We start from the raw sequence: 24,791 nt of genomic DNA on the forward strand, positions 1-24,791 counted from the left end.
GGTTGTTAAGCCACAGTGGCTCTTTTTTAGTTCTTTTACTGTATTTTTTAATTTGGGGTATACATTTAAGTTGGGCGTCTGTTATGGTGTCTTTGAAAAGCATCCATGCAGCTTGCAGGGATTTCACTCTAGACACTGTACCTTTTCATTTCTGTTTAACTAACCCCCCTCATTTTTGCATAGTTCCCCTTTCTGAAGTTAAATACCACAGTGTTAGGCTTTTGAGGTATTTGTCCCACCACAAGAATGTTAAAAGTTATTACATTATAGTCACTATTTCCAAGCGGTTCTGTTATAGTTACCTCTTGGACCAGATCCTGTGCTCCACTCAAGACTAAATTGAGAATTGCCTCTCCCCATCTGGGTTCCCATACCAGCTGTTCCAAGAAGCAGTCATTTTAATCATGGAGAAATTTTGTCTCTGCATTACATCCCAAGGTAACATGTTCCCAGTCAATACGAGGATAATTGAAATCCCCCACTATTATTGAGTTATTTGTTTTGATAGCCTCTGTAATCTCCCTTAGCATTTGATCCTATCACTGTCCCCAATCAAGTAGTCGATAACAGATCCCTAATGTTATAGCTTATTAGAGCATGAAATTACTATCTATAGAGATTCTGTGGAACATGTGGAGTCACTTAAGATTTTTACTCTATTTGAGTCTACATTTTCTTTCACACATAGTGCCACTGGAGGAGAACAGGGAGGGCGGGGAACCCCACCGGCGGGGAACCCCACCCACTCCTCCAGGCTACAACCTCAGACCCAGCCACGATTCCACCCGCCATAGGCTCAGGGGAGCCACTAGGCTCTACCCCCGAATGCTCTCACCCCTGCTGGGAATGACCCGGCCGCCATCTATTGGCTATGCAAATGAGAGAACCGCGGCAGCACCAATGAGTGGCGGCCACGGCTAGGAACGCAGGGCCGCGTGGGCAGGGGGAAGCGGATTGTAGCGGCCGGTTGCGGGGAGGGAGGCTGCCAGGGGGAGCCGGAGCAGCCCAGCACCATGGGGATGTTCGGCACTAGCCGCCTCTTGCTCGGTAGGCGCCCTGCGGGCGGGCCGTGCCGTGCCGTGCCGTGCGCGGGAGGGAGCGGCACGCGGTGGCCTGGGGTCGTGCGGGCCTAGAGGCCGGGGTCAGAGGGCTCCGCTGGAAGCAGGGGCAGGGTAGGGCGCTGCCCCAGCAGGGCAGAGACTCCATCGCTGGCCGAGCCCCCTGCTCTGAATGGGGCCGTGAGACCCTTGGCTCGGCACGAGCCCACCTTGCCTGGGGCCCTGGGGGCGTAGGGTGGCGGGCCCTGTCTCTCGGGGCTGGGGGCCAGCGCTGCCGGGCCGCAGGGGTGGGGTGAGTGGGTGTCCTGGGGCTCAGGGCACTGTGAGGAGCGGGGGGCTCGCGGCCGAGTCCGGCCTTCCCTGCTTGGTCTGTGGGCAGCGCCTGCAACTCGCCCCCGGGAGGGGCCATCGGGGCCCAGAGCGCTGTCTAGGCAGGTTGGGTTTGCAGTGGGGGGAGCGCGATGGTCTGAGTATCTGGGACACAAGCTGAGAGGGGAAAAGTGTGTGGGTGGGGGTGAAAGTGTGTGACCAGGAAATGGGGTGAAACTAATTGAAAAAGAACATAGATTCAGGCTCAAGGAAGAAACCTCCTAATGGGGAGATTTGTTAGGCTGCAATAGGAGCCCTAAACAATGAGAAGTCCTTGTGGCACTTTAGAGACCGACACATTTATTTGGGCAAACAAATTTGTTAGTCTCTAAGGTGGTACAAGGACTCCTCGTTGTTTTTGCTGATAGGGACTAACATGTTCTCTGAAAGTAGAAGCCCTGATCCTGAAGACATTTTAAAATTAGTCCTGACAAATAGCCAGAAAGAATCCCGCACTTGCTTCTGGGGGAATGGGCTACATGAGCCAGTGGTGAGCCCCTTCCACCTCTCATTTATGGGAGCCTAGTTCTGTTCTAACTTCGGCCAGGCTCCCGTTGAACAACTATGGGAGTTCATGGGACTGTTGGACTCTGATTCTAAAAATGGTACTTCTCTGTGTATTTTCTAACCTTACCAAGGTATCCATCTGTAGCAAACCTTATTCTTAGTTGAGTCACACTTTCCAATGGAGGTGTAGAAGACTGTTCTCCATGCATGAAGATGATCGTTCCAGGAGATAAGGGTTCAAATTGTGAGATGTAACATGATTGGGGATGCAAAGGCCAAATCATAGAATATGCTGCATTGTTATGCTACTGGATTCCTGAATTGTAAAAAGTGTTGAGTATATAACGTCGAGGGGAGATCAAAGCAGCAACTAAATCTAATAAAATGGTGGTAAGGGAGACTGCAATTATCTGTACATAGAAGCATCATGTCATAATGGAATCATGTTGATAAATTGTGTCTCTTAACATCTTAAATAATTGCTTGCAACTGTTAGTCTTTGCTCTTGTGTGCTCTGGAGCTATCATCCTAAGTAACATACAGGTGAAGAATTAATGATTGCTAGGCTACTGAGTACTAGTGACCACAATGTAAGTAAGTTTTTGCATGGAAGGATAATCATTGTGACACACAAGTTTAGAAAGTGAGACTTTTTTTAAAAAAGGAAGATAATCAAAAATGAGAACTAAATTTCTCAGACTCAGCATATGTATCATAAGCAGCAAAATACATGTATAATACCCCCTAACCAAAATAATAATAATAATTACAAGAAGGCAACCAGTATGGATGGTTAAGTGGGAAGGTTCAAAATACAGATTCAGATGTGATACTGGAAAATGGAAATCCATTTTGAAACCAATAGAAATGTGCAGTAACTGGCAAGTGAAATGCAAGATGAATAAGAGGGAATGGCCAAAGAGAGACATCCAAATGCAACATAAATATAGTGGAAGTAAACATAAGTGCTGAGATGATGACTCTCTTAACATAGAAAGCAAAGCTGTCTACAGTGTGCACTTTAAACTATTGCAAAATGATGAAGCATTTGCAGTACGAGGCATAGTGGTAAAACACTTGATTATCTGTTTGTTTTTTGTAGTACAGCCCCACAGTATATCCCCCTTCTTCCCCCCAAATCCAGGCCTAATTAAGTGAATTCTGTTTTACATCTCCAGTGAGTGTCTTGATGCTTTATTTACATGGCTACACATAACTGGGATCCTGCACACCAGTGTGAGACATTAATGTTTTATCAGAAAGCATAGTGTTGATGGGAGGGAAGAAGAAAGGGTAGAGACTAAATAAATTTGTGGTCTTTTATTCACCTCCATTACTCAACCTACACCTCCAACACTTTTGCAAGTGTGGATCCCTTAAAACGGGTAGGCAACCTATAGCATGCATGCGGAAGGCAGCACTCAAGCTGATTTTCAGTGGCACTCAGCACTGCCCAGGTCCTGGCAACCGGTCTGGGGGCTCTGCATTTTAATTTAATTTTAAATGAAGCTTTTTAAACATTTTAAAAGACTTATTTACTTTACATACAACAATAGTTTAGTTATATATTATAGACTTATAGAAAGAGACCTTCTAAAAACGCTAAAATGTATTACTGGCACGCGAAACCTTAAATTAGAGTGAATAAATGAAGATTCGGCACAGCATTTCTGAAAGGTTGCCAACCCCTGCCTTCAAACATCACAGGTAGTGAGAAATACTGAATAAACAGGACCGTGCAAGGCCAGGGTGGAGTTTCTTACCTGTCATGCATGTGCATCAGTTTATGAACTGCACAGTAATCACTTATACAAAAATCCTTAGTAAGGGATATGTGAAGTAATCTGCCCTTAGGGGAAATTTCTTCCTTAGCCCTGTCAGTAGTTGGCTTTTGTCATGAGAGTGAAGATTTCTATGTAGCATTTATATTTCTATTCTGTCATAACTGTGGATGTTCTTGTTTTCTGTATAATTCATTCAAATTGTAAAGCAAATTTTGATTTGACAGCGCTGGAGATCCTTTTATTTTGTATTATGCCTTTTGAGCCTTCCAGGCTTGATTACTGTTTGTGTGAAAGTGAGTTTTAACCTTGAATTTTTGCTGAAGACAAATTTCAAATGGCATATGTGATTGTAAAAGTCGCAAATCACGGTTTTGGTGAGTTCGATGTCTTCCAGCCTGGGAACAGAAAATGACTTGGGACAGATTTCATAATGAACTGTGAACAATTTGCTGACTAACAAAAGCTTCTGATAAATTGGAAGATCCCTTTATGGAAAGGGGGAAAATGGCAGAAATTATTGAATAAAATTCATTGAACTCTAGTTTTGACTTTATTCTGCCACAAATCTCTTAGGCGATGTAGAGTTACTTCTTGAAAAAAGTCTTGCTTTAATTGTACATACAGTGTATTCAGCTCTGAGGAGAAGTTTTCCTTTTCTCTTAAGAGCAGCTGTACCAGGCAGTAAGGCTCTCTCTCTCACTTTCTCAGTGCCTTACCTCACCCCCAATGGCAGCTGTTACTGTAGGTCAGCCTGACATGCTGCATGAGCGATTGTATGTGGGCTGCGTATCACTCCTGAAGCTCACTAGTGTGAGCTGATCACCTGTGGGAGGGTAGTACTACTTTTGTCTGGGGGAAGAGGATGAGGGAAAGAGAGACTCTCTAGAACATGAATAAACATACGTACACTGGTCCAGGTTTACTCCAAAAGAAACGCATAGATTTTAAGGCTAGAATGTACCATTATGAGGCAGTGTGGTCGAGTGGAGATCACTGGAATGGGACTCAGGAGAACTGTGCTATACTCCCAGCACTGCCACTGATTTGCTGGGGTCGGACAGGAACTTTCCTCCAGGTCAGATTGGCAGAGATTGTGGGGGTGGGTTCGCCTTCCTCTGCAGAGGGGGCATGGGTCACTTGTTGCTCTGAAGTAGAGTAAAAGGTGTCTTTGTAACTTGAAGTCTGTAAATCAAGATTTGAGGATTTAAGTAACTCAGCCAGAGGTTACGGGCCTACTACTGGAGTGGGTGGGTGAGGTTCTGTGGCCTGCTATGTGCAGGAGGTCAGACTAGAAGATGATCACAATGGTCCCTTCTGGTCATAAGGTCTGAGTCTGAGACTATGGGCAAATCTGTTTACCTCCATGGCTTAGTTTCCCCATCTGTAAAATGGGGATAATGATACTGACTTCCATTGTAAAGCACTTTGAGACCTACTGATGGAAAGTCCTGTGTAAGAGGTGGTATTATTACCTACTCTGACCACCTTTATAATATGGGCCATAGAATTTCATCATCACTAAGGCAAATATTCCAGAAAGGCAGCCAGTCTTCATCTAAAGACTTCAAGGGATGGAGAATCCACATTTCCTTTGGTAGTTTGTTCCAATGGCTAATCACCCTCATTGTTAAATTCAAACTAGAAACACATCACAAATTTTTATCTGTCTTTAACTTCCAGCCATTGGTTCTTATGTTTTTCTCTACTATTTTGAAGAACCTTTTAGTACGTGGTATTTTGTCTTCATGAAGGTACTTAATATATTGTATTCATGTCCCCTCTTGATCTTTAGATAAGTTTAAACAAATTGAGTTCCTTAAGTCTCTCATTCTTAGGGCATTTTTTTCCAGCCCTTGAATAATTTTTATGGCTCTTCTCTGCACCGTCTCCAGTTCAACAAAAAGAGTTGTTCAGCTTTTTACCATGAAAAATCTTCCAGAGTTCAAAGGGCCTTTTAGAGTAGGGCTGTAAATAGCAGTTTAAAAAGGAACCGTGTAACCGATTTAAACTTTATCGGTTACACCAGGGGTCAGCAACCTTTCAGAAGTGCTGTGCCGAATCTTCATAAATTCACTCTAATTTAAGGTTTCACGTGCCAGTAATACATTTTAACTTTTTTAGACGGTCTCTTTCTATAAGTCTATAATACAACAATAGTTTAGTTATATATGTAAAGTAAATAAGGCTTTTAAAATGTTTAAGAAGCTTCATTTAAAATTAAATTAAAATGCAGAGCCCCCCGGACTGGTGGCCAGGACCTGGGCAGTGTGAGTGCCACTGAAAATCAGCCTGAGTGCTGTCTTCGGCACACGTACCGTAGGTTGCCTACCCCTACAGCACCTCCATGTTTTACATGGGATTCCAATCCCGGCCCCCATGCCCAGGGACTCTGTTGCTGGCCTTCACCACCCGCCGCCGCGCTCGGGGACTCCTCTGTCAGCCCTGCGCCTGGGGCAGCAGTGGAGTCCTGGGCTCCAGCGGGCAGCAGAATTTAATCATGAACCGTTAACCAAAACAGGTAAGAGTGATGCTTATAGGTTAACCGCTAACCTTTTACATCCCTGTTTTAGAAGGTTTGTTATTCCGGGAGGTGTGATCCAAAGACTGACTGCTGATTTGCCTCCCACCACCTGAGAAACAAAACAATACTATAGGTGCTAGGACTCATCAGTAATAAGGACAGAGGAGTTCCTTCCTTCCTACCCCCCCCCCTGCTGCTGCAGTTTGGTACTAGTTCCAAATTGAATGTAGCAAGTCTTAGATTCCAAGCCAGTGTAACTTGAAATAATTGAACTAAGACACATGTCCTGTTATCTTGTGGGGAAGAGATCTGAGAATTTCTGCCTATGCTGTCCTTGTATTATGTTTTTGGGTAAGGGGTGTGGCCAACCAACCCTCCATTTTTCCTGAGGACATCCCACAGATTTCCAGGGTATGCACATGGAGGTTCTAGCCTGTCTGTACTGTTCCAGGCCTTCAGGTAGTTGCTGTGGCCTCCAAATGTGAGCCAAAAATCTTTGAGGGGGTTTGGAGAGTCAGCATAAATTCCAGTAGGTTTACTGGAAGATGGTGGTATAGAAAGTATCTGTTACCTAAACCCATGGAGTCCTGGACCCGTGATCTTTGCATGGGAAGGTTTCTGCAGGGTGGCAAGAAGAGAGATGGGTTGCTGCAATTTCCCTCCCTCTGGAAGATTTGGTGTTCCTGTCTTTCTTTCTCCCTGCTGCTAAAAGGGAAAGGAGATGGGAGGGGAGTGATTCAGCCATGAATCTAGTACGGCCATTGATACTTTTGATGGGAGTATAATTTGGGTTTGCTTTTTGTTCTAGGAGCTGTGAGCTGCACATTCTTTCTGGCAGCTAACAGTCTGTATTCATCCAGTGATGATGTGATAGAGCTAACACCAACAAACTTCAACAAGGAAGTCATTCAGAGTGACAGTTTATGGCTGGTAGAATTCTATGCACCATGGTAAGTATCATAGCTAGTCAGAGAATCCTAGCACATGCTGTCCTGGCAGGTGTGCTTGTAAGAAGGTTGACTAATTTCTATAAACAAAGGACTTCCTGCTCACCCTCGTATCTTGGAGGAATACAAAAGGCGACTTACTAGAAATCCTGGACCAACCATTCACTCTCTAGCACAGATCTTACTTGGGTTTAAATGCTTTCAGTAGCCTTGTGGCCAGCAAAATAAACCAGGGTTTATAGAACAGCTTGGCAGGAAATAATTAGTCTGGATTGGTAAGAGGTGCATTAGATCCCAGCCTAGATGCTCAAATCTTTTTACATTACTAACTTCAGTAAAGATAGAAAAATAATTAGGGCTGTCAATTGCCGTTAACTCAAGCGATTAACTCAAAACAAATTAACTCAATTTTATCACAATTGCAGTTTTAATCACACTACATTAATAGAATACCAATTGAAATTTATTATAAATATTTATGCCTACAATCCACTCAGTCCTACTTTTTGTTCAGTCAATATCTAAGACAGACACATTTGTTTATGTTTACCGGAGATAATGCTGCCTACTTCTTATTTTATGAGGACAGCTGAAAGTCAGAACAGCCGTTCATATGGCACTGATGTAGCCGGTGTTGCAAGATATTTACGTGTCAGTTGAGTGCAGTTATGTAAAAAAATCTTACAGTTGTAAGTTGTGCTTTCATGAAAGAGATTGCACTACAGCAGTTCTATGAAGTGAATTGAATAATACTATTTCTTCTGTTTTTTTCCTACAGTGCAAATATTTGTAATAAAAATAATTTAAAGGGAGCCTTGTACATGTTGTATTCTGTTATAACTGAAATCAATATATTTGAAAATGTAGAAAACTTCCCAAAATCTTTAAATAAATGACATTCTATAATTGTGTAACAGTGCGATTCAAACTGCGATTAACCACAATTAATTTTTTAATTGTTTGGCAGCCCAAAAAATAATTGATTAGCGGTGTGATCTAAATGAAGAGTTTCTCTCAGTCCTGTCTTTCCGAGCCTGACCCCGCCATGAAGGCATAAGGCTGAATTTGTGGGTATGATCCCCCTTGCCCCCTACCTGCCCAGCTTAGCTTGCATTACTATTCTAGGCAGAGCTTTGGCTCCCTCATCTCCTGTACGAAATGTAATAGCAGCGTACTAATAACGGTGAATCATTGTTGGCCTAACACATCCAGGTTCTAATCCATTATAACTAAATAGTCTGTCATAAAGTAAACAGCAAAAAAAGGAAAGTCTTCAGGGTTAGCCTGGGGCAAAGCATACTGAAAGTATAAGAAAATGGCAAGATCTCAGTGTATGCTCTTTGCAGAAGAAAATGTCTTTTACACACCAGAAACAGAAAAGTAGCTTACTGAAAACCATAGCTTACCAGAGCACGTGCATACTCTTACAGTTTTCTCTGACATGCCTCTCGTTTCTTTTTTTAAGCAGATCTGCACAACTCAGTTATCACCCCTCAATCTGGATTGCTTGGGTGTTCTGCTCCACTGGAAAAACTTCCCTTGCGATTTCCCCTCTCCTTTCCTTAAGACTTAACAGTACTAGGAAGTCCAAGTTCCTATACAGTTCTCTTGCTGGGTTGGAGCTCACTATTTCAGTTTGAGGCTAGTTTTTAGATTACCGTTGTCAGCAGGGTAAGAATCCTTTGCAACGTTTGCTCTTCATTTCAGCAGTGACACAATATCAGAATTTGGTATTCTTCCCCCTCACATGGCTAGAACTCCCAATTCCATTGCAAATAATAAATGATTGATTACACTCGTATGCTGGACTCTTGCAGAGTTCAAACTACATTGATTTCTTAGGTATTTTGTGAAATGAAATATGTACCAGCTTGAGCGAAAATAAATTTATTTTTCCAAAAGGTGTGGTCACTGTCAAAGACTAACTCCTGAATGGAAGAAAGCAGCGACAGCATTAAAAGTAAGTTTAAACTTTCCCCACATACATGCAGTGCTTTGGAATTGCGGGGAGATTGGCTTTTGTCAGCTCTCTTAGAAACTTGTAACTAACTTTAGGTCAGTGAAATTGTACTAGCCCTGGAAAAATAAAATTCTTTAACAGGCAGAATGTCAGGTTTTTCTAGATAATCTGTCAAGGGTTTTTACTTTTCCTGGTGAACTTCCATTACTGCTTTGGAAGGCTCTTATGGAATCGAAATCTATGGTTTACGTATTTATAATCCAGATTTTTGGCTGAGCAATACTCCCCGTCCCCCCCGCCCCCAATCCTCTGAATTCTTTTAGATCTGAGAACTAGCACAGATTGGATGTGTGGAAATAGCTCTGTAAACTGCTGCATACTGGCATTTGTTTCAGTATGGAAAATGTGACAATGCAGTGATCTGTTGAGCGTAGAATAAATAGCAAATTCATTCTACGAGTTTTTTTTTTTTTTTTTTTAAACAAAAAACATTAATTGATGACTTTGTCTCTCCCATTCCCTACTACTAGGCTGCTATGGCCCCAAACTTCCCTGGTAAATTACTCGCTGGTTCTTTCCACCTGACCATTTTGGCTCCTGCTGTCAAATGCATTAAATTACAATGGAAGCTATTTAACATTTAAATAGGGTGTTGTGAAAGTCGGTGCAGTTGATGCAGATAAGCATCAGTCCCTAGGTGGTCAGTATGGTGTTCGAGGATTTCCAACTATCAAGATATTTGGATCCAACAAGAACAAAGCAGAAGATTACCAGGGTAAGTGTTGTCTTTCGTGTGTCGTATGTCTATCTTGTCTCGTGTGATATGATTGGTGTGATAGATAAAAAAAAAAATTGTAAATTTGCTTATTCCATATCTGCTATCTTTAATCTGTAAGGCTGTTTTATTCACAGGTGTTTTTAGTGAAAGTCATGGACGGCTCATGGGCAGTAAACAAAAATTCACAGCCCGTGAGCTGTCCATGACTTATACTATATACCCCTGATTAAATCTTGGGGGAGGAGGGGGTGCAGCCTAGGACCCCCTCTTTTGGGGGGGAGAGGCTGAGGATGAGGGTTTATTAGAGAGGGTATTCGTATGCTCTCATGGTGGTAGTGACCTATTGCTTGTGGAGTATTGTATTCAATGTCAATATTGCCTTGCATGTAACTTCCTTGCTTTTTAGCATTTGTAAGGAAATACACTTGAGCAACCTTAGTGCCCACGTTAGTTGACTCCCAACATACACAAAATGTCAGTAAGGGGCAATCCTGTGCCCACTGAACCAACAGGAGCAGGACTGGGCCTTGAATCTAAGATTGTTAAATAAGGTGCTAATATGATTTTACAGTTCAGCCCTTTTACCTCTTTATTCTACTGTGTCACAGGTGGCAGAACAAGTGACGCGATTGTTGATGCTGCTTTAAGTGCTCTTCGGTCACTGGTAAAGGATCGTCTTAGTGGCAGAAGTGGAGGATATAGTTCTGGAAAGCAGGTAGATCTCAGGAATGGATAATGCATTATTTTTATTGATAAGTTTTCATGTCTTCTGCAGCAAATCAGAGACTTGTGCTCCAAGATCTGTGTAGCACTTGAGGGTGCATTGGATCACTTTCTGTGTTCATGCTGGTATGACACTTGCAAAGTGTGTGAAAGAACTTGGGGTATTGGTTAATCTGACTGACAGAAGATGATCTCTTTTGGGCTGTTTGGCAGCACTCCCAGAAAAGCCACAAGACTCATTCTTAGGATATGTCTGCATGGCAACCAGAAAGCCTAGGGAGGGAGATAGGCTTCAGAGCACAAGCCTGAATGTCTGTACAGCTATTTTTAGTGCTGTAACTTCAGTGCTGTTGACCCAGGCTCTGAGACTTGCTGCTGCACATTTCTGCTTGCTGTGTAGACATACCCATAAGGTAAGATAAAGTGAATCACATAGTTTAGAAAACAGCCAGGTTACAGTAACTATTTAGGATGCCTATAAGCCTTTTAAAGGCAGCAGAGAATCCTGTGGCACCTTTTAGACTAACGGACGTTTTGGAGCGTGAGCTTTCGTGGGTGACGAAGTGGGTATTCACCCACGAAAGCTCACGCTCCAAAACGTCTGTTAGTCTATAAGGTGCCACAGGATTCTCTGCTGCTTTTACAGATCCACACTAACATGGCTACCCCTCTGATACTATAAGCCTTTTAGAGATTCCATAATTCAACTTGAAGGAACTTTTTTTCCTAACAGTAAAAAAAAAAAAAAAAAAAGAAAAAATTTGTTTCAGCTGTTGACTTGTAGAAGTGGAATTTTTAGGTATTAGCTGACTTTTTCATCTCCACAATGTACTAATGATAAGTATTATAATACAGAGTAATTAATAACTCAAGCAAGTTAAATGCTGATGGCAATCATCAAAAATGTGATCAATATTTTATAAGTGGCCTGGTTCTTTAGCTTGACACATCCACTGCAGTCAGTGGGAGTAGCTTGGCTAAAGCATTACATAGTGATTTGAATATAAATGTCATTAGGTTAACGGTGGACTAAAATTTTTTTTAAAAAGAAACTCAGACACTTGGAGATTCTGAATCCTTAACTGAATGTGTATAGACTAGAGGGACGTTGTCAGGAAATTTAGGTTTTACATGCATCTCCCTGAAGGTTTGCAGAACCTAATCTGAACATCCACGTTTCATAAAACCAACTTTACATCAGTGAAAACAGCTTTGTGCAACTCAGATACTTCACCAGTGCCCTGGTGAGGTGCCACAGGAGCCTCCTCAGGTCCAGGACATGGGAGCATTAGGTTCTGTTCTTGGCTCTGCTGTAAGGCTTTCTCTGTGACCTTGGCCAAGTCATTTTGAACCAAACTGTCCTGTCAGAATGCATGGCTAGAGGGGAGGAGACTTGGGCAAATTCCAGCCAAAACTGGCAAGCAGAAAGGCCTGGATGGTGGGGGAAATAAGCCTAACAGCAACAGCCACTCTTGCTATAAGCCCTTCTGCAGGTTTGATGCTCTTTGGGTTCTGAGAGGACTTAGCTGGGCAGGTGAGGGGAGGAGCTGGGTTTGGGCCACTCTGAAGCATCCTCTGACTCTCTGGAAATGTACCGTGTAATATGGTAGTGATCCTGCTAGTATTTCCTTCCATGGAGCCTCCAGCATGTCCCTAAACCCAGCCATCATCTGGAATCTCCCATTTCTTTCTTTGCTACTGGCTGTGCCAGTGAATGGCGAGCTGCTCCACTGCTGGCCTGCAGTAATGCATTAGTTCCTGCCTGCAGCAGATGTGCAAATCTCTGGAGTGCTCAGTGCATCACTGTGCACAATGGCCTCATGACAGCAGGACCTGCAGTCCCCTCCATGAGGAGAGAAGTCCTGCTGTCCCAAAGAGATGAGTAACTGCGACTACGTCTACACTAGAAACTTCAAAGTGCTGCGAAGTGTGAGTGCGGTCATGCGTGAGCGCTGGGAGAGAGCTCTCCCAACGCTCCTGGTAATCCACCTCCATAAGGGGAATAGCTTGCTCCCAGCCTGTCCACACTAGCGCTTTAAAGTGCTCAAACTTGCTGCGCTCTGGGGGCTGATTTTTCACACTTCTGAGCCAGCAAGTTAGAGCGCTATCAAATGTAAGTGTGGACAAGCCCTGCATGTGGAGGGTTGTCGTGTTTCTAAGCACTAGTGCAAGAGAGATCTGTGGAAGGGGTGACTTGGCCTTCAATCTTTGTCTGTTTCTCCATGTGTTAAATGGGGTTCCTTCATCCCTTCCTCAGAGTTGTATTAAGGCTAAGTTCATTAGTGTTTGCAATTTTGGGGCACATTCCATCTGAGGACCTCACAGTAGTTAGTTAAATTAATGTAAGAGCCAGAAAGCAAAACATAACTAGGAACGAGACCAGCTGCTTAGCATTAAGTGCTGCAGAGAATGAATGAGAAAATGTAAACAAAACCGTGAAAAACAAGAACTCTCAAAAAAATCATAGGGCAATGTTGTCAAAAACCCTTGGTACCCAGCTCCCATTTTCAAAAGTGACTGAAGATCATTGATTTTCAACAGGATTTGGGCTCCTCTATGTGCCTAAGTCACTTCTGAAAATATGACTTTACACCTAACTGATTTAGGAACCTCCTGAAATTTTATATTTAACCTACCAAAGTGGATTAGAACTTTTTTTGTGGTCACTTTTTTTAAGCTGACTGTGTCCCTTTATATTCTGCCTGTGAGTCTTCTTTCTAAAAGTGCACCAAAAGGTCTTGAGCCATGAAGATCAGAGTTCTGTTCTTTCCAGAGACGATAGAGTTGCTTCTCATAGGTCTTAGGAGTTAGTGGCAATCTATATGCGCTCTGGGTGTTATTGACATGGATAGCTCTAGCGTGGGAAACTCAGATTGTCTAACCTTGGATATTTCTGATAAACCTGTTCTAATTTTGCAAAGAAGTGTGTAGGTGATCACATCTGGGGCTGCTGTGGTGTGGTTATGTGAGGGAGCAATGCAAAAAAGTTCCCCCAGCTTAAGAGGTTTTATTTTTGACCTACAGAGTAGCCAAGAAAGTGGAGGCAGGGATAAGAAGGATGTGATTGAACTGACTGACGACAGCTTTGATAAGAATGTTGTGAATAGTGATGACGTTTGGCTGGTAGAGTTTTATGCCCCATGGTGTGGACACTGCAAAAAGTAAGTAAAGCTGTTGGCAATCATTTAAAATTGGTACTCGCTTGTCATCTACAATGTATGTAAACAGGGTTATTTTGTGAATTGGGACCCTGGCTCTCTTGCTTTATTGGAAGTGGGCCTTTACAATGGTGCAAGTTACTCTTTAACTTGCCCACTCCAGGATTTACCAGGGAACCTGTGTCCATTTCCCCCTTCTTTGCCTGCCCCTCTCCCCCTCCCCCACCCCGTGCGCGCGCATGTTTTAATTTTGCTTTTGTTGGACCCAATCCTGCTTTATTTGAAATCCCTGGCAGAATTTCCGCTACCACCAGTGGGAACAAGAACAGGCCCTTTGAAAATTTCTTATGTTAGGAGAGTCTTCTAATCCCAGAATTTGAGATGTCCTGAGATATTCCATGTAGTCCTTGAGTCCTTTTCCAGAGCTGCTCCTACTCTGGAGAAAACGCAGTCCTCCAGGTATAGGCTGTGGGTTGTGGTTTCACTAACTTGCCTCTAAAATGCCAATTTTTACTATTAGTAATTGGCATTATGTTGCTTTCCAGTCTGGAGCCAGAATGGGCAGCTGCTGCTGCAGAAGTGAAAGAACAAACCAAGGGAAAAGTAAAACTGGCGGCTGTAGATGCTACAGTGAATCAGATGTTAGCCAGCCGGTATGGGGTGAGTGTGCTCTACAGGCTTGAAAATTCCCTCCCTGTGTTTGCAACATCTCTAATAGGTCACGTTCCCAGGTATTACCAGAAGAACTCTCTTACCTCAGCACTTCCTAATATTTCTTAGTACTAAGAACTAAAAGTATTAAAGGGACTTGAGCAATTCATGGAGAAATTAGTGCTTTTCCTGAACGCTGAGAGAAGGTGGAATAACTATAGACATTGCCACTGAGAAAGTATTTTTACGATTCCTGCAATTTGCTTCCATGAGGTCTGGCATAACTGCGCCCTATAGCAGTTCACTAAGTGCCATCCTGAAGTGTGTACCACCTCTGTAAGACTGGCGGGTTTTGTACATGAGTCTGAGTGCAGCCGGTATCTCCAGCTGAAAGAATTCCAAAGGTGTCATGATAGCTATACAGATGTAGTGAGACAGCAGGCTCAGAACTTGTTGCTTCATTGTGTCTCTGTCCCCCAGAAAGAAGTTTGTCCTGATTTTTAAAGGTATTTAGGCACCTAGTGAGGTTTTCAGAGGCACCTAGGCACATAACTCATTGATTTCAATGGGTGTGAGGTGTGTAGTTGCTTTTGAAAAACCCACTTGGCTCCTAAGGGCCTGATTTTTAAAAGTTTTACGTGTCCTTCCATATCTCACTAATACTAAAATAGTTTAAGAAGGTAGAAAGAAAAAGCACCATTGAGTAGTGTGCGGGTGAAGGGTGAATTCAATCTCACTGAAATTCAACTGTAACTGATAATCCGTTGACAATCAGTGAAGGTACTTGAACAAACTCTTATTAAAAACAAGTTGCTTTTTAAGGTCCATGTGATGTAGAGGTGGCCACAGTTCTTAACAGGGCTCCTCCTCTCCCCTAATAAACTCAGTGGATCTTCACCTTTCCCTTCAGAGGCATGAAGGATAAAGCTGGCCTTGCTGATATTTAAATCCATGGTTTTAGGGAGATCTGGTGTCAAAACTTGAACCCTTGATGCACCGCAGACACTGATACTACAGTGTCTGATAGTGTTTTTAACATGTATTGACTGACACAATTTTAACTTGTAACATAGACGAGGAATAACTAACTTGCCTTTAAAATGTTTCGGCTGAGGGTGTAGCCCTGTGATGTAAAGTGGAGATCCCCTGTCTTGATGCAAAACTCTCCCTCTTTATCTAGAGCGCAGCGTGGTGGTACTCTTGAAACCACTAACATTCTTGTTAATTTGAACTAATAACTTACATGTTTTATTGCAGATCCGTGGATTTCCCACAATCAAGATCTTTCAGAAAGGGGAAGACCCTGTTGATTATGATGGTGGAAGAACAAGATCTGATATAGTTGCTCGAGCTCTGGATCTTTTTTCTGAAAGTGCCCCACCACCTGAGCTTCTGGAGGTATCCCTGCTCGGCAAACTTAACTTCTCTGAGCACTTTTCCATCCTGTCTCTTGGGCCCTGCAGTTATTTTTAAGAAAAATAGTGATGGTGAAGAAAATTACCAAAGTGGTGCATGAGCAGAACTATCTTTGGGTACTTTTGATCCAAGAATCGCAACCCAGTCCATGGTGTAGCTTTACATCTTTTACCATGAATAGTACTGCTCATTAAAGAAACTGGACTGACAGTCCTGAATGTTGAAGACCTTGATCCATGGAATAGATACTGTGAATGTAGCAGCAATACGAGCTATCTTGCTAATGTATCTAAATCCTCATTTGAAGAGAGGGGGTGACATGAAAGTTTTTAGATTCCATTTCCACTGAAACCTGCAGAGACTCTGGTGGTGGCTTTGTCATGCAGACCACCTGTACACTAAGAACTGGGTGGAAACCACACTCATGTCACTTAGTCTAACAGCAGCCTACAGTTGGTAGCTTCTAGATTTGATTGACATGGACTGGATTTGAACCACTGACTTGGAAGCAAAAATTGACTCCTGTTATGTAGTGTGTTGTGCTGCCATTATTCTAACAAGGAGCTCCCACAAACCTTGTGCCTTAGCCTGTGATAAAATCTGTGCACTGAAGTGAAGGACCAGTCAATTGAATAACTTTCCCATTTAAACAAAAACTGACATCACAGAGGCTAATGACACTACTGGGCAAACTTCTACTGAGCTGCACATTGTAGCAATGTGTTTAGGGTACATATGGAGAATATTAACATTGCAGCACCATTAACAGTTCATGTAATCTGACACACATACAGGTTTTACCAGGGTTGGGTGCCTGCATCACTTGGGTGCAATTTGATCCATTTCACAGGAAATAAACTGTTGTTCAGAAGTAATAGTTACCTAGCCTGGCATCACACTGCCCCCCTTCTCTCCCCTCCTCCCCCCAATTCATGGTGTCTTAGTGGCTGACAAAATTATAATGTGCACGCACCGCTCTCACCCCCTGGAGATTGGCAGGGTTGGACTAGGCCTTTTTTGTTGTTGACAGACCACAGTATGTCTGTCTAATGAGCCTCAAGACTCGAAGTCCCTCTTGGGAGGGAAGATTTAGCAGCATCCCCAGTGGGGTTGGCTCCACCAGAGGCACAGAAGTCACCCTAACTGTTTTCAGTTCAGTGGAATTCTTACCATGGAGTTTCTGTCTGCTGCACCGCCCCCCTTGTTTCCACATGTTGCTGGTAACCACTTCACTGTCTTTTATCATTAGCCCGCTGACAGGCTATTTAAAACTTTATTCCTTATCAACTGAATCTCCATTTGATCTCCCCTCACATCTGAATATGCAGCATCAACAGTATGGGTGGGAATATGCATAGGTTTGGGCATGGTGTTTCAGATGAGCATCCTGCTAGTAGACTAGAGGGAGGTTCCCAGTGTCTCTTCTGGCATGTTGCCATGGGGAAAAGTAGTTTTCTTTCTCACTCAAAGCAGTTGTCTCTTCAGGTAGGACTAAGTTTAAGGCTATGGCACCCAGCACTGTTAATCACCTGAGTACTGTGGCTTTTTATAATCTGTGATTTCTTGTTTCATTCTCCCAGATTATTGATGAAAATGTTGTGAAGAGTACCTGTGATGCCCACCAGCTCTGTGTCATTGCTGTGTTGCCCCATATTCTTGATACAGGTAAAATAAAAGGAAGCATTTTTCTTTATAATGTCACTTAAGAAAAAAATCGACCTGCCTTAACTTGTTAAAATTCTGTCTGGCAAACAGGAGCTGCAGGTAGAAATTCCTACTTGGAAGTCATGTTAAAAATGGCAGACAAATACAAAAAGAAAATGTGGGGGTAAGTGTAATTTCTGGCTTGACCACTTCTCTTGAAAACGGGGTGTGGGATATGGAGGACATCAGATGTCCACGTTAGATTCGGAGAGGTAGTTACCCTCTATTCCGTAAGATCCCGTGTCTGTTTTTCTATAGAAATACTTAGATACCTTGCAGAGATGGGCACAGCCTTGCATCTGAACGTGCTATATTGCAGATAAGCTACGAGCATGGTAAAACAAAAAGCCCTGTGAATAAGTCAGTGGATACCTCTTGTCAACATGGTTTTTTTTTAAACAGATCCTGTTTAAAAAAAAAATCAACTGGATTTAATCCTTTTTTCACCTTGCTTTCAAATGTGCATTTTGACTACTTAAGGCTAATACCATCTAAACATTGAGATTAGATCAAACATACCTCCTAGGTCTGAACGTTGAAAGCAATATTTAAGCTGTAAAATGAGTCTGGTTTCTTTGGAGCCTTACTTTGGTAGGCTAGTTTCTGTCTGTTGTTGTGTCTGATTATATTTCAGAAGTGCAGGCTCTGTTAATGCCTTGCCTCGCGTTCCCACTGTGGGCCAGCTGGCATTTTCTTTCTCCTTCTCTCCCTCTCCCTCCATCCTGGGTTGAGCCAGTGTGTTTTTCCTTTCCCACCAGCCAGGGAGAGGTCTGCTAAGGAGGGTGATGCCTTAGTGTTAGCTGTGGACTCCAGGTTGCTGGGCATCACAGGAAGTGTGGGGGAGCATTCTGACATGGCAGATGCTGAAAAAGAGGCTATAGGAGGGAGAGGGGGTGGCACGACAGACTTGAGGGGAGTCCTGAGACCCTATCAACTCCTGACTGGTCTAATACTTCACTTTCCCTGGAGGACTAGTTAGGGGCAAGAGAAACTGCATTAGCCAACTGGGGAGTGCATCATGCCCCCTTTCTCTGCTGAGCAACCTGCCTCAGGTGTGATTTAAGGCTCCAGTTTTTCTTGTTTAGGTATGCGACTTAGCCCACTGTAAGACTTACCTGCTTAGGTTAAAGCACAGAAATCTGTTGAAATAGAGCAAGTCTGTAGCTGTTTAACTGTGCTTAAGCATTGGTTCAGTAACATGGTTCCTGTCTTGTAGGAGCATCTGTTTATAGCCACTTCTATGGTACAGACCTTCAGTGGCTGGGCCTCCTTTGGGATCTTGGGCTAGAAGTCATTGCTGAAGATTGAAAGGTTTTCCTCACACAGAGCATGATTGCACATCACGGCTAGGCCTTACTGACTTGAATAGCAAGAGACTGGAGAGAAATGAGATTCTCCGTTAATAGTGCAGACACTGTTGCTATGATGCTACTGATCTAAAACTTTGGAATCTTCCTTAAACTTTATAGGCTTATCTGTGCAGCATTGCGAACAACGCTACAAAGGCCAAGGATGTTTTTGCTAATGAAAAAGCAGACCTGCCAAAAACTGGTGTAAAAGCAATAATACAGTATTGTCATCGAGGTTCTTTTTTTTTAAGGTGGCTGTGGACAGAGGCTGGAGCTCAGTCTGAGCTTGAAAACTCATTGGGAATCGGAGGATTTGGGTACCCAGCTATGGCAGCAGTTAATGCACGGAAGATGAAATTTGCCCTCCTGAAAGGATCTTTCAGTGAACAGGGGATTAATGAGTTTCTCAGGTACAAACTGTCTTTTTTGTCCTTTTTTTTTTTTATTTTATTTTTTTATTTTTAAGTAATTTAAACTGTTCATTTAACTGAGTCTCTGGGTCTGTGGAGACAGAACACATTGTACAGTGTACATTGGCATCCAGTGTAAATTCATTCAGGAGTGTGGAGCTCTGGAAATACGGTTACTAGTTGCTGCGGGGTGGGTTTTTGTTTTTGTTTTGTTTTTTTTGGTTGGCCTTTTTTTTTTTTTTTTAACTAAAATGTAGGGCTAGGGAAGAGTGTCAGAAAATAAGAGCCTGATCCTGCAGAGGATTTGCAGGATCAGACTGAGCCCTTAAACTGTAAGTTGCCAAATAATCAAAGTAGCTAGCATGGCAGACCGAGACTGTGCTAATAATTCAAGTCCAGTGCGGAATTTTCCTTTACCCAGTATCTGAAGGTAGGTCTGCACCATCACCATTTTCCCTCCGTATTAGAAATGCACTGAGAAGCAAAAACATCAGTGTGGATTTCTGTGCTCCATGTCTCTCCCAGCCACCACTCTTCCTCCCTCCACCAGATTGGGCATGCACTAAGCATGGACAGTTCTAACTACCACTTCAGAAAAAGTGGGTTTTGCACCTGTGACATCCTGGGCCAGTGACTTCACCAATATTAGAAGTTCATTTTAATCCAGAGTACTTCACCTCGTGATTATGCGCTCTGGGTAGCTTCAGTGAATCAGGAAGTCGCGTGAAGTTTACTGGCATGAATCCATTGGTTGAGAGCAGCTGAGTTAAGGGATTTGTTGAAATAACTCCTTGGAAAATCCAACAACTGCCAACACCAGTGAGTTCATAAGAGTATTCTTTCAAACCAGTGGACACACTGTTAACCCTAGCACTCCTCTGTGACAGTGGCACAGAACAGAATCTGCTGCATAATGTACATACTTACAAGGGTGTAAAAAATCATTGTGGAGGTGTCAGTCTAAACCAAGTTTATTAGACTGATTTAGTGGGTTTTCCATTTAGTTTTGGGTTGGGATCTACCAGAATTTTTTTCCTTGAAGGAGAAATATTTAAGTTTATCCCGTGAAATTTGAGGCCTACTAAATACAAAAGAAATATCCTCAAAAAGCATCCCAGGAAATGTCCATATGCTGATGGTCAGCACTGCTGTGACAAATGTCTGTCATTTCTCAAGTTCTTGCATGTTTTAAAACAACTTTAGTGAGACCTCTGCAGGAGCTGTGAATAGTGATGCTACAGGACAATCTTCCTAGGACAGATATCCCACAGTACCATGGGCTGTATAATTAAAGATTGGTGTTACCTTACCAAAGAGAAGGATGTGCAAAGTAGAAGATGACATTAACATTTCAGCTCAGGTGTTCTGTGTATAAGTCACAGTAGCTCTAGTTAGCTCTCATAGTGCAAGCCGAGCATGGTGCTGTAACACTGATGACTTTATGTAATGTGATAGGAAGCCTGTCAACTGAAATCAGGAAAACGAAGCTTCCTCAGAGGCTTCAAGGAGCAGGAAAACATAGACTTTGACAAGATAATGAAGGGCAACCTCAGAATAAGTGTGAATTTACCATGGAAAAAAATAGTGAAAGGAATAATGCTTGCTCTTGTTCTGCAGACTGAATTAGCAGGGCAGGTTGAGATGAATGCAGAAGTGGTTCACGCTCTGAGTCACTCTGTAACTGATAAAGATTTAGGCTTCTGACTTGAAGGAGATGAACTTCTGCAGTTGGCAACTAAGTGCCCAGTCCAGGATGGCAAAATAATGTTACTCTCCATCTTAAAGTAAAAACAACGTTGTCAGAAACTAGAACATGTAAACCAGCTAATGACTTTGGGCTTGTCTCATCTTTACTGTGTGTGGCGCAACTAGGTAATCCATTATTAAAAGGTGCTTAGAAGCTGACCAGTCATGCTGCTGCATTTGTCAACTTGTGATGCTTGGGGACTTGGCAATAGTTGTGTTTAAAAACACAATCTCCCCTGTTTATGGGTTGAATAGTTTCAAGTTTGTTTCTTAGTGTTTATCTTTGAATCTCCCTAAAAATTACTCTTGTCCTCTTCAAAGTTTTTACCATTCTCTAATGATCTATGAAGCTCAGATTAGAGTTGTTTAATATTTTGGAATTGGGATCCACTCAAGCTAAACATCCAGTAGCACACCTAGTTCCCTATTAAATGTATACAAAGTAATACAATGTGTTTAAGGTGGATGAGATTGGAAACTTCTTAAATGTTTATCTTTTTTTTCTTTTTTATCCTCTCTCCCAGGGAACTCTCCTTTGGTCGTGGATCTACTGCACCAGTAGGTGGTGGTGGTTTCCCTAAAATTAACACAGTGGAGCCGTGGGATGGCAAAGATGGTGAGGTAAGAGGCACCACTTCGCTGGGTGCGTGAACACCTTGTTAGGTTAAAAAGGAAATACTGGACAGAGGAACTGAACCAGGGTGGACATACTCTGGGAATAGGGATTTTGAGAGCAAGTGAAACACGTAGTAGTTTCCCTCACAAAGTATTCAGAGTGCTACTTTTTAAACTTACCTCCATAGCCACTTGGTAATAAAGAATAGCAAGGTAATACCGTAATGCTGATTCTCTAAACTAAACCTCTATTGACTCTCCTAGTTACAGAGACAACAGGATTTAAGCCAGGGGTTCTCAGATTTTTGTACTGATGACCCCTTTCACGCAGCAAGCCTCTGAGTGTGACACCCCCTCTCCCCATACATTAAAAACACTTTTTTTTATATATTTAACACCGTTATAAATGCTGGAGGCAAAGCGAGGTTTGGGGTGGAGGCTGACAGCTCATGACCCCCCATGTAATAACCTCTCATATCCCCCTGAGGGGTCCTGACCCCCCTGTTTGAGAACCTCTGATTTAAAGAATAGGAAACCTAACCAGGCCTACCAGATAGCTAGTTATCTGACGTCATGGACAGTTATACTCTGCCTTGTTAATGTCTTATGTCCTAGTCAATAGTATGTGTTTCAGCCTCAATGGTTTGAAATTAAAATTTATTGCCAACATGTGGTAATGAGGGAACTGTAGTGTGTGAACTAAAGGGGTGACTACATTATAGCACATGAAACTTAGATGGGCCTTGACCCTGCAGCATAGTGACTTGAAACTCAAAAGTTTCACTTGCATGGGACTTAACTACACAGTTTTCATTGATAATTGAGGCATGCAGTAAATCCTTGATTATATAGGGTTCAGTGGCAAAAGTCTGTTTTTGTTTTTTAAAAAGGTGGGGAGGAGCCAAAGAATTGGTGGTGTGGCTGTTTTAATAAAAACTTGGCAATGCCGCACAAGTTCCAACTAAATTCCCTGGTAGAAAGCACCCCAAGAAACATGTATTGTACCGGTCCCAAGCTCAGTTAAGTGGCCCTGGGGCTTATGTTGAAATGCACTAAGGGTCTTTCAGTCATGTGAGCATCAACTTTTTCCACTGAAGTGCTGTTCAGCTCTCTGTACATCCAAACTTAATCTTATTTTGGAAGACACTTCTGTCATCCTCAGCAGGGCATTGATTTTTCAAGTCCCATATTAGATCAGCATTACAAGCACTGGCATTCAGAAACTCTGCTTGTGGTTCCACAGCTTCCAGTTGAAGATGACATTGATCTCAGTGATGTGGATCTTGACGACTGGGATAAAGACGAATTGTGAGATCTTCAGGAAGTTTCTTTTCTTGGGAGGGTTTGGAACACTGTTCACAATCAAATGGATATTTCAGTGGCCTTTTTACAGAGAAGTAGCACTGGGCCAGCTCTCTGCAGCACTGCGACAGTGAACTGTATGCCTCTCAAGAAAACATTGCAAAAATTCTATGAATTGTTGTAACCAGTAAATTTGATTGTATTCTGTGTAACAAATATTTTGAGGACAACACTGATCTTTGATTACAACATCTTGGTTTTTATTTTGTCCATAGAGTGTGTGCTCTTTGAATGTTTCTGGGGGATGTTACTGTAACCAGTTTTAAATGTAAATTTTTTTCATTCAGATGGAACTTAACCAGCTTCTGTTTCAATTAAAGAATAAAACAAGATATTTTTGACAAAGTATTAGTCTTGTACAGAGCAACAAACTTGCACACAATTAAAGCTGTCAGGTTCAGATGACTGTTGCAAAGTGAACAGTGTATATCATAAGGAATGGTGCTGTAAGACTCTTAAACTACCCTGCCATTATAAAACTTATTGACAGTCTTTGCCTGAAGATTAGACCAGACAATTGTGGTTTAAAATGCTCTTTCTAGTCTTTCCTCCTATTTTCAGGGATTTTCAGTTTCTTAGAAACAACATATCACCTCAAATGGTGATCTTGTCATCTGATAGCTGGGTCGCTGCTTGAATGGGAGATCTCTAGGGAAAATGCAGGCTGGTGAAAAGTGCTGCTGATTTCAGAAAGTGGCATTTTCCTCTGAGTTGGTGGTGAGCCAGTGACCCCCCCCCAGAGTGTGAAGGGTCAATGTGCTGCTGTAGCAGCTTCCTCTCTCTGGAGAGAGGCCTAAAACTGATACTGATTGGTCTCTTGAATGGAATCCAGGTGTTATCTCCAGCATCCTGGCCAAATTCCAACTTGAGTGATTATGTACTGCCTTCTTAAATTTCCTCTGCATTTTCCACTGGATCTGTTATTCTTTGCTTCCCATCTTACACTGTTAAAATACTTACTGTTTCACCCCAGGGGTGGTTACATTTTGGTGTTTGGTATAATTATTGCTGTTCGTAAAATCAATATTATAAAAATTTAAGGCCAAAGGTATTAAATTATTCTATGGCTGGTCCCCTATTGTATCAATGTCTAGCAAAGTTACTATACATGGTACTGACCTGTGTGAGATATGGAGATGGCATAGCTGAAAGCTCCTTTTCACAATAGTAATTTTACAAATCTACCCCAACCCAATATTGTCTTTAAAGCGTCTTTCACACTGACAGGTTGATGGAATTTACCAGCTCTGAGTGATGATTTCATGCTGGCCTTCAATAATTAAATTCTAACTAAAGGATCTGGGATAAAAATCCCAGGGAGGTGGAGTACTTATGCTGATGGGAAAAGCTCTCCTGTCAGCAGAGATTGTGTCTCCACTAAGTGCTGCAGTGGCACAGCTGCATCAGTATAGCTGTGCTGCTGCTGCATTTTAAATGTAGACAAGCCCTTAGGCTCTAAAGTTGTGTTTTCAAAAGTGACTTTTAGGCACTTGGAGCCTTTGAAAATTTTACCCTGTCTGGTTTTAAGGTTAAGAGCAGGATTTCCTCACTTTCTGTTGGATTAGTAACATCTGAAACTAGAGCTGAAGAACAAATCTGTTGCCAAAACCTGATGGTACACTGCTAGTTAATCCACTAACCACCAGACTCCTAACTTTTGATTTTATTTTAAATTCCAGTAAAGATGATGATCCCCTCTTTGTAACTTACAAAATAAATAAATAAAATCCACC

The 24,791-nt window shown here is 42.4% G+C and overlaps 1 protein-coding gene across 1 annotated transcript; it reads left to right on the forward strand.

Moving 5' to 3' along the window:
* Positions 1-860: 860 nt before the first annotated feature.
* PDIA6 (protein disulfide isomerase family A member 6) lies at positions 861-24,789 on the forward strand. The gene is made up of 13 exons (XM_032783345.2): positions 861-1,047; positions 7,048-7,189; positions 9,089-9,146; positions 9,795-9,921; positions 10,533-10,639; positions 13,672-13,808; positions 14,351-14,465; positions 15,714-15,854; positions 17,453-17,537; positions 17,628-17,700; positions 19,177-19,335; positions 21,606-21,702; positions 22,940-24,789. Exons 1-13 carry the CDS (start codon positions 1,014-1,016, stop codon positions 23,006-23,008), a joined length of 1,344 nt encoding a protein of 447 aa, XP_032639236.1. The 5' UTR covers positions 861-1,013; the 3' UTR covers positions 23,009-24,789.
* The last annotated feature ends 2 nt before the right edge of the window (positions 24,790-24,791 follow it).

This window comes from Chelonoidis abingdonii, chromosome 3 (assembly GCF_003597395.2).
Source record: "Chelonoidis abingdonii isolate Lonesome George chromosome 3, CheloAbing_2.0, whole genome shotgun sequence".
NCBI lineage: Eukaryota > Metazoa > Chordata > Testudines > Testudinidae > Chelonoidis > Chelonoidis abingdonii.